Source organism: Cicer arietinum, chromosome 6, assembly GCF_000331145.2.
Source record: "Cicer arietinum cultivar CDC Frontier isolate Library 1 chromosome 6, Cicar.CDCFrontier_v2.0, whole genome shotgun sequence".
Classification (NCBI taxonomy): domain Eukaryota; kingdom Viridiplantae; phylum Streptophyta; class Magnoliopsida; order Fabales; family Fabaceae; genus Cicer; species Cicer arietinum.
This window is the reverse complement of record NC_021165.2, coordinates 29,901,441-29,911,109: the sequence shown is the minus strand read 5'-3', so window position 1 is coordinate 29,911,109 and position 9,669 is coordinate 29,901,441. Positions and strand designations below refer to the sequence as shown.

The window sequence follows — 9,669 nt, the reverse complement described above, 5'->3', positions numbered from 1 at the left end:
GTGTTTCATGATCTAGAACTTTATTTTTTGGTAGGTTACAATGTCAACGTTTGATTTAATCACACTTTAGAATAGCGAAATTTCATCCATTTATAATTGAAAATACAAAAGAAACGTGGAATAAGGTAACTAGTTTAAAAATATTATTTCTTTTAGAAAGATGATGAGCAATGAAGCACAGGTAGTGATAAAAAAAACATGAATGCAACAAAGACACCAACAACAAAGATAAATCATATAATATAAAATTTAATCATTATATTATTAGCGTGAAACTACAATCTGAATAAAAAAAAAAATAATGTTTAATATGTAAGCTTTAACTGTATAATTATCTAATCTAACTACATAATGGTACTCCATTCCAGATGTATTGGAACAAAATTCAAAAAAGTAATTTAACCATATAAGTTAAAAAAATTCTTAAAGTTGATGAAAATATCTGGTGCTTGAACCATATTCACTCAAGGTTACTCGGATTTGCTGATTCATAAGCAGCATCTGCAGAAGAGGTGTCCATTTGATGTAGACCTAATTCTTCATCTTGCTCCCATGTCCTCTCATATTCCTCGTCTGGAGATACCATGTTGATAAAATTGTCAAAACAGAAAACGATAACAAGAATTTATTAAGATGAAGAAGAACTATATATGCAGCCAAGTATACATACTACACCACATTCATATAATAGTAATCAATGTGTCATAGCAATGATGGGGTTAGTGACTTTAAATTTAACTACAACATGTTTTGTTTTTCGGTGGTAGTAATTCAACGAGTGAAAGTGAAAAATTATCATATCTTTTATAATTTTTGCAATTAAACATTTTTGTTTTAAATGCATATATATATATATATATATATATATATATATATATTCTCAATTTAGATGTTTTATACATATGTTCATATTTTATACAATTACAATCAACAAATATATGTCTGTCGGTGTTTTAGAAGAAAAACTTACATATTAATTGTTTGTCGTCTTTAAGATCATCAGTTGCAGGTGCTATAAAAGAATTTCCTTCTGGATCATCAAGAATTAAAGTCCAAGGTTTTTCCAAGGTAAGAAGCTGCATAAAATGAAAAGATGCAGAAAACAGAAATTGTGTCAAAGACCATACAGCTATATAGGTTTAAACGGGGGAAGCCAGAATTTCAACATGAGAGGAGTCAAGATGAAATATATATAACATACAATACAATAACAAAAAAAGTTAAGGAACTTATATATTATATAGAAACAAATGATATCAAACAAACATGATTTCAGTTTTGATCCCTTATTTTCACTTACTAATGGAATTGGTTTCCTCGTTTTAAAATCCTGATTTTTTGTCTCTTATTCAGATTTTTGAACCCAAAAATCGTGATGTGGCAAAAAACATTGATGTGACATAAAATTGTCGATGTGGATTTAGTTTTATGTCTCGCCAATAAAAAACTTATCATATCACCACTATTGAATTCAAAATTTGAGTGACCAAAACACTTGATTTAAAAAAGAGGGGGCCAATTTTGTGAGCGAGTGAAAATAGGGGAAATTCCTAGTTTGATACTAACGCTAGGCAAATTTAAGTTAATTTGTGTCCTTATTGCAAACCTAGTTTGATCCACCTCTCCATGAATCTAACGCTAGGCAAAAAATTTGAACATGAATAAACAAAAACTTTATAATTCATTAAAGTGAAGTTTATAACATTCTTTTAACGGAAAGAATGAATTTCAACTCCAAGCTATAATAATATGGAACATCAAGTTGACAAGAGAGGTTAAAATAGCCGCCCAAAAAAATGCAAGACAAGCCAGTTATAAAACATAGAATTCACAACCAAGAATAAATAATAAATATGGGCAGATGATGGTAATCTATTAAATCTATAAATGAACTACACTTGTGCAACTAAGACTCTTCCCAGAGATACATACAAGAGAAGAAATATAAGCCAAGTATACAGTCATGTAGTTACCTTGTTCAGCCTGTCCCCAAAGTCAAGCCACTTGCTTCTTCTATCCTCCTCAAGACTATCTCCGAAAGTAAACCCATGGAGCTTCTCAAGACCTGTACATATGTAGATTTAATCAAGTCAGGATGAAAAACAATATAAATTCCCTCTTATAAAATCAACATGAGAAAGAAAATCATAAACATCTGGACAAAAAACAACATAAATTCCCTCTTCATAAAATCAAATAAGAATTTTGCATTTTCAAAGGCTGTTCCAACATATTTTTAATACTTAAAAAATAATAATTAGGAGACTAGATTACTCTGTTCATGTGTAGCTCAAAAAGTGTATGGATACTATTATTTGTCTTTTCCTTTTCAATTCCACAAATGGTAATTAACCTGTCTGTAGGATAAATTGCATTGACATTAATGTACGTAGAGAGAGAGAGAGCATACTTACTTTCACTAATGTTCTTAACTAAACCTTCAATGGTTGTAACGGCACCTCCTGAAGTGCCACTTGGCAGCTTCTCAAAGTCAAGTTCAGGAACTTCTATACTAGAAGTATCCGACTAGTGAAACCAAAAAGCAACTCGGTTAATGCTTTGAAAAAAAGAACATACAAATATAACAAGTATATGGAAAGATATAAAACATATTTCTAGGTGTTGAATCATATAAATAGTGTTTAAATGGTCATATAAAAAAAAGGAACAGCAGGATCATCTTCACCGGTAAGACCTACATACGCAAGTATCATTACAACTATTGCCCTGAGAATATCATTGCAAACAACATATACATTTTCTCATGATAGTATTATTTGAAAAGACTTCGGTTAAAACAGACAATTTCAAGCTCCTAATAACCACAAAATATAGTTTCGTCCAAAATGTAATGACAAACTAATTTTAACAATATTAATTATAAGTGATACTTCAGAAGAATCCACATTAACAGTTTTTTTTTTCCTCGGATCCTTCCAAATGATCAAGACTTCTACAAATGGTTGTGATGCTTATAGCAGTCCAAAATTTGCAATAGTGTCAATCCCTTTCTTCTAACAACTAACAAGCCTTCTTTTATTTTACTTAACCATTCAACATAAATAAAATTAATCAATGAACTGCATGTGTTGAGATATGTCTAAATCTTGATAAAAGATACAAACCTTTATTACATCACGGCTTAGGTCATTAATGTTTTTCACATGAAGAGTAATCTTTTTTCCTTTCTCTGGAATTCCTCCACCGGCTTTTAACTGCATCATGAAGAACAGTAATTATCCCAGCCTTAAAAGAAAGAATTACACTAAAAAATCAGGACATACCTCAAAGCTGCGGTAACCACAACCATCACAAGTGGATGCAAATAGGATTGCTTCTTGGAAATACGGAATATCTATACATGGTTAAGCTCAACAAAGTGTATATATGAACTAATAAGACACATTTCTTATGTTGATTCTTAAAAAAATAATATACCATTGACAAGTTCAAAAATTTAGAAGAGTCAGGCTTTGTTACCAAGGCACAATAATTAATATTATTTACATTCTTTGCCTAACCATGAGTAGCTTCAGTCTATGGTGGCATAGGCAAAATTTGAAAACAAATTATATTTCAGGATTTTTTTCCCAACTCATGGTTATAAATATAATATGGAAACAAAGCAAAAGATTTAACAAGTTAATTGCTATAACAGAACAAACCTTTTTTATGATTTCAGTTTTCCCATACAAAGTGGTGTACTATCTTGCATATACAAAAATATGAACCCTTTCATGCCAATCATTTTAAACTAAGATTTCCATTGATGCTAAATGAAGGATAAACCTTCTAAATAAATGTAAAACATTGCTAAGATAAACCAAAAGGGAAATTTCGGAGATATTAAAAGGATACTAATTTTGAACACTCGAGTCTCGCAACTACTACCACAGGCGCAAATTATTGGGAAAATATCCACCTGCGAAGAAAAGAATAAGCACCAATACGACATTGAATGTTAAAAAAATGGTTTAATTATACTTTTAGTCCTTGCAAATATTTCATATTTTGCTTTTAGTTCCTATAAAAATAAATTTGTTTTAATTCCCTGAAAATATACACTTGTGTTTTAGTCCCTACAAATATACCACTTTTTGCTTTTGGTCTCTTTATATATTCATTTTAGTCGTTATCTGGAGGGACTAAAAGATTCTAAATGGACCAATTCCAATATAAATAAATTTTGCAGGGAGTAAAAACAAAATACCAAAGACTAAAAGCAAAAAGTGTATATTTGTAAAGACTATAAACAAAAAAACAAAGACTGATAAAAGGAAAAAGTGATATATTTGGAGGCACTAAAAGTCTAAAACCATATTTAAACAATAAAAACAAATAGCAATAGTCAATAGCATACAGTTCAGCATTACATTACATACCTCTTCTGGTGCAGTATATCGTAATAAGGCTTCTGCAATTTCTGCACTATTACTCTGTGCAATGGCTCGGTGACCTGCTGCTGCCCCTACTGACCCGTGTGGTTCTTCCCTCACTTGATATCCCAATAATGCTTGTTTCTCATCCGTTCGGTCGTAAAACTTGATTGTAAGTGATGGATCAGATGATGGTGCAAACCTATTCACATAGATATAGTCATACCCTACATTTGAATAAAATAATAGCAGCCAAAAGGTTCAACAAATATAAAAATTAAGTATATACATAATAAATTCAATGTTTCTGCCCAACTAGTTTACAATAAAAGATTATAAGATGCAACATGCAATGATTTGAAGAGCATCAATCCGATACAAATGTTAATCAAGCAAGTAGAAGTTAATGTCCACTCAAAAAACATAATTTTGAAATAACCACATATCTTAATCTTTTTTAAAATAAAGATGAAACACAGTTTTCTTCTCTTTAAAGGGCACTTTTACTCCTATTCAAACATCCTTGATATAGTAGCACCCTTATATGTTTTATCTTGTTTGTTGTTTACTTATAGGAGAATATACTACCCTCTTCTTTTGTAAAATCTTCTCTAACAAGTTACTTTTCTTAGCACAACAAAAAGAATATCACAAGAAATATCTTACGGGTTTTCAATGAAGCTATTTCCAGCAGGATCGTCAAGAATAAATGTAAATGATAATTCTCCTGTTGCACAGGCTCTCAATTTCACCAAGAACTGATCAATTGCTTCAGCCGTCTCTGGAGCAACTTTCTAGAATGTAAAAAACAGCACAATATTATTAAAAGACGAACTTATACCAAACAATAATATAGGACAGAAACGAATAGTACTCTGCGCTCTTCTTGAAGGGCTTGAAGTTCATCAGCAGCTCGCATCAGTATTCCTTCTATCTGCAATTATTACAGAAGCAGAAATACAATCAAATCATATGAAAAAAAAATGTTCAATTAGTCATAACTTTTAACTTGAATCTTGATAAAATATTTGAAGTTAGAGCTCAAACACCTACATTTTACATGTCTATTATAATATATGAACATTATCCTTGCTACAAAATAATATAAGTAACAAAAGGAAACAACCTAATTACCTAAGTTATGATATGATTAAGACAAGTCAAATATATAGCTTCAGAAACCTACTCAAAATTATTGCCTCTTATTGATACTAACAAAAAAAATACAGCATAGAGGAGTAACATGAACATCTTTTTCTTTTCCTGAGCTAGTGTTTTGACCAAATAAAAAAGGAAAACATATTTACTGACTCCTTATCGGATCTATTAAAAGTTGATTATTCACAGTGATTTGGACAAGCAAACTTGAGACAAAATCACCTACTCAACTATCTGGTATGTATTTACCATGTATTCACTGGCAAATGAAACGAGATACAAGCAAAAAAAAATCTGGACACGATAAATGGTAGATAGGAAATATAACAATTAAAATATACCGTTGATAGACTACCACACCGAGTCTTTGATTGAATCTCAAAATCCAATTCTGGTATCTGCAGAATCATGCACACAATTAAATTTCATCAGGATATAAAAAATAAACAATTCAAATAAATTTTGCACACATTGTTTGAGAAATTTGGCCATAGAAATGACTAACTCGACTCGACCATTTTAAGCCTCCATACTTCTATATTTATACTTCAAACTAAAGTACAGTACAAAGCATAGAGTACACAAACAAGAAAGATAGACCCATCCCTAGCAATTAGTATCTTGTTAGTGATAACTGATAACTGAAAACTAGCAATTAATAACTTGTTAGTGATAACTGATAAATGAAAACACAGTGCACTAGGCAGCATGAAAACAAACAAGAACCACACCCCACTAAGTGATCTGTTACATAGATTAATCCTCACAGACTATAAAAAAACCAATATTTCAGTAAATACTAAGTTGCTAAAACCTAATAAGTTCAACCAAAAGTATAATCAATTAAACAAGATTAGTTTACATACCTTAATGATAGCATACTCTGATTTTACCACTTGTCTATTGAGCAACTGCATTTTAAAATATCAATTACCAATAAGGGACTCTTACAAAGAAATTGGGAATAGACAACTAAAAGCAGTCTTTGTGAATCAAAATATGAAATGAAAAATCTCATATCAGCATACATCAATAAATATACATCATAAAAACAATCGGGTGGAAGTGGAACATTTCAGAGTATAATAAAGTAGACAAGTCAAATTAGCAAAACCTCTGGATTGCCGGATGGGATCACTAGGGTGTAACAGCAGCAACGCGTTGGAATTTCGCCAACAAACATCACTTCATTGTTTCTAATTGATAAACAAAGACAGCAAATGAAATATTAGGTCTCCAAGGAACATCAAATAGCAGCAATTAAAATGAAAACACAAAATTTAGCTTGTGTTTGGACTGACGGTGAGTTTAGAAGAATCACATTGTGTCGTCAAGATTTTGACAAAAGCTACACCTTGAAGTTCAACAAAATAATGGCACCGTGATTTATTACAGTTTACCATGATTCCAAACTCACCGTTATTCCAAACATGTACTGATAGATTTTTAAGTGTAACTTACTTGTCACCACAGTGAGGACAATCGAAAGCCGACAACCAAATCTGCATAAAAGGCACATAAGCAATGAATAGAAATAGTAAAGGAGACAACAACAACAATATTTGATTGGATAATGATAATTAATTAAATTAAAGTATTTAACATGAGAATAATACAAGGAAGATTAAACAAATGAAATTTCATACATTTAGGAAATACCGTAAGTAAAATATACCTTTCTGAAGTGGGGAATGAAAGTGATGAAGGAATTTGTAGTGCCCTGAGAAAAACATGGAAGAATTTGAACTGAGATGATTAGAATAAAACAATGAATGAAGCTAAAAAAGAAACTAAGGCATTCAGAATAGTTTTGGAACCAATTATGAAAACACAAAAAGAAAAGAGAGAAAGAATAAATACGTTTTGACCACAATGCATGCATAGGCTTTCGAAGCTTTGGATGTTGTCGAGGGAGGCGCCACCAACATCCTCAGAAACAGCTTCAACCACAGATCCAAGTTCCATTTTGTGCCTTCAAAACTAACACCGAAAAAGACAAGTAAGGAGAATTCTTAACTGACATAGTGTTTGAAAAATCGAATCGATCATTGACTCAGTAAGGTCATTGGACCAATGGGTTACCAGTCGAAGCACATATTGAACCGGATTAAACTGAATGACTCGGTGGTCTAACTCGATTTCTATAAATCATTTGCCTTTATATTGAGTCATGTTGAATCTGATGACTCAATTTCTAAATAAATTCATAACCACAACAAAAATAAAGCGGAATAACTCAGTTTCTATAAATAATTTGCCTTTACAGTCCATGTTGAACCAATTGACTCCGTCATATAACTCTATCACTATAAATAATTTTCCTTTATATAGAGCCGGTTCAAAAATAACAGCAACCAAAATTCTCTAAAATCTAAAGGCAAAGAAGAAAACCTAACCCTAAAGTTATAAACATCGTTCTATGAAAATTTACTGTTAAACGACATTACAGCAACCAAAACAGCGCATAACAACATCACAATAACCAAATAGCAAATATCACATATGAGTAAATCTCCTCAACATTCAATGCATATGGCAACGAATACATGGAAAAGAGATAATCGCAAAAACCTAAAAAGAGATGAACAGAAATTAGAAACTACCTTGAGTGATAATCGCAAAAACTGGAGTGATGAATGAAGAGGAGATTATCACAGTAAAAAAGGAGACTGCCTCAAGGTAGTGTATTTATTCGGATATTTATTCTAAATATCTCTAATTGCATAAAGAAAATCTTTAAAATATCCCACTTTAAATAAAAAAGATATGCCAAAATATCCGGGTTTTCTGATGCTATATAATTCTTTTTTGTACTTTTTTAAAACTTTAGAAGTAGAGCATATCTTTGTAAAAAAAAAAAGTATTAGATCACACTCCTATGATAAGACCATGAACTGCCTTTATTTATTTTTCTGATTACTTTATTTTTTTCTTTTTCATATTTTGGGCCTCTCTTTTTTTTAATAAAAATAAAAATATATAAAATAATTCAAAATATTAGTTATTCGTTAACAATACTACTTAATAACAAAAAAAATTTGTTATTAATTGTTTAAATTAATAATAAAATACATACAATTTTTAGAAGATTTGAGCGAAATTTTCGATAAAGACTTAGATAATATTTTTTATTATAATTAAGTATTAGATATAGTTTGTATTTTCTTAAATATTTATCATCTAATATCTATTTATTTTTTTTAATAATTCTATTTGTTCTAATGTGGATATTATTTACACAATTCTTTTTTAAAAAATGCAGGACAATTATCGATAAAAATTGTGACACAAATAAACATAAGATAATGAAAAGACGCTAATTCGTTAAATGTTTAACGATTATAGTTCAAAAAACATGTTAGATAATTATTGGTGAAATGAAAGATAGTTAAAAAAAATTAATGTTTCACAGTAAAAAAAATTGAGATATTAATATGTAAAATTTAGTTCAACTCATAAATGTCTTGAGATATTAATATGTAAAATTTAGTTCAACTCATAAATGTCGATATTGTTAGGTTGAATATCATATATTAGATTCAAATTGAAATTGCAATTGTGTGCCTATTTCTCTAATATTTTATTTAGAAAATAAAAAAGAGACATTAATAAATAGAATAAAACAAAAAAGATGCAATTAATTTTAACACGTAATTAAACATTAATTTATTTATAACCTCTTAAATGTTAAAATTAATTAATATATTTTTAATTAATTAATTTTAATTACATGTTAAAATTAATTAAAGTGTATTTCTTTTTTACGTGTTAAAATTATCTTTTTTTCAATAATTATCTTATTTTTTAACTATACTTCATTAAGCATTAAAATTGATTGAATTTTTAGTCACATTATATTTATTTACGTCTTATTTTCTTTATCTATAGTTATCTTACATTTTTTAAAGAAAGATTATTCACATTTAAATTAAGAAGAAAGTTAGGAATATAAGATTTAAGAAAATGCAAACTATATGCAGTACCTGATCCTGATCGTAATAAAAAATATTATCTTAATGTTACTTGCACTTCTCACATTATATTACTAATTTTAACCAATTTTTTAATTGTTATTTATAAGTTTTTACTTAAACACGAGAGTGGAGGTCACATTCCTAAGATGCTACCTTCCATC

General features: G+C 29.6%; 1 protein-coding gene across 1 annotated transcript; it reads right to left on the bottom strand.

Moving 5' to 3' along the window:
• Window positions 1-229: 229 nt before the first annotated feature.
• On the bottom strand, window positions 230-8,296 carry LOC101498311 (uncharacterized). Its single transcript, XM_004506665.4, has 17 exons — window positions 8,138-8,296; window positions 7,395-7,514; window positions 7,210-7,254; window positions 6,996-7,036; window positions 6,649-6,730; window positions 6,401-6,445; window positions 5,876-5,932; window positions 5,251-5,310; window positions 5,043-5,170; window positions 4,383-4,578; window positions 3,859-3,922; window positions 3,285-3,355; window positions 3,126-3,215; window positions 2,415-2,526; window positions 1,974-2,065; window positions 971-1,076; window positions 230-573 (listed from the first exon to the last, which is right to left on the bottom strand). Exons 2-17 carry the CDS (start codon window positions 7,497-7,499, stop codon window positions 461-463), a joined length of 1,407 nt encoding a protein of 468 aa, XP_004506722.1. The 5' UTR covers window positions 7,500-7,514; window positions 8,138-8,296; the 3' UTR covers window positions 230-460.
• Between the last annotated feature and the right edge of the window lie 1,373 nt (window positions 8,297-9,669).

Excerpts from the sequence above, each read along its gene's own strand:
- LOC101498311 (XM_004506665.4), bottom strand. The coding sequence starts at position 7,499 with ATGGAACTTGGATCTGTGGTTGAAGCTGTTTCTGAGGATGTTGGTGGC. Across the intron at positions 5,933-6,400 it reads CAGAGTATGCTATCATTAAG|ATACCAGAATTGGATTTTGA; the intron begins GTATGTAAACTA and ends ATGATTCTGCAG. Across the intron at positions 1,077-1,973 it reads TTGGGGACAGGCTGAACAAG|CTTCTTACCTTGGAAAAACC; the intron begins GTAACTACATGA and ends CATTTTATGCAG.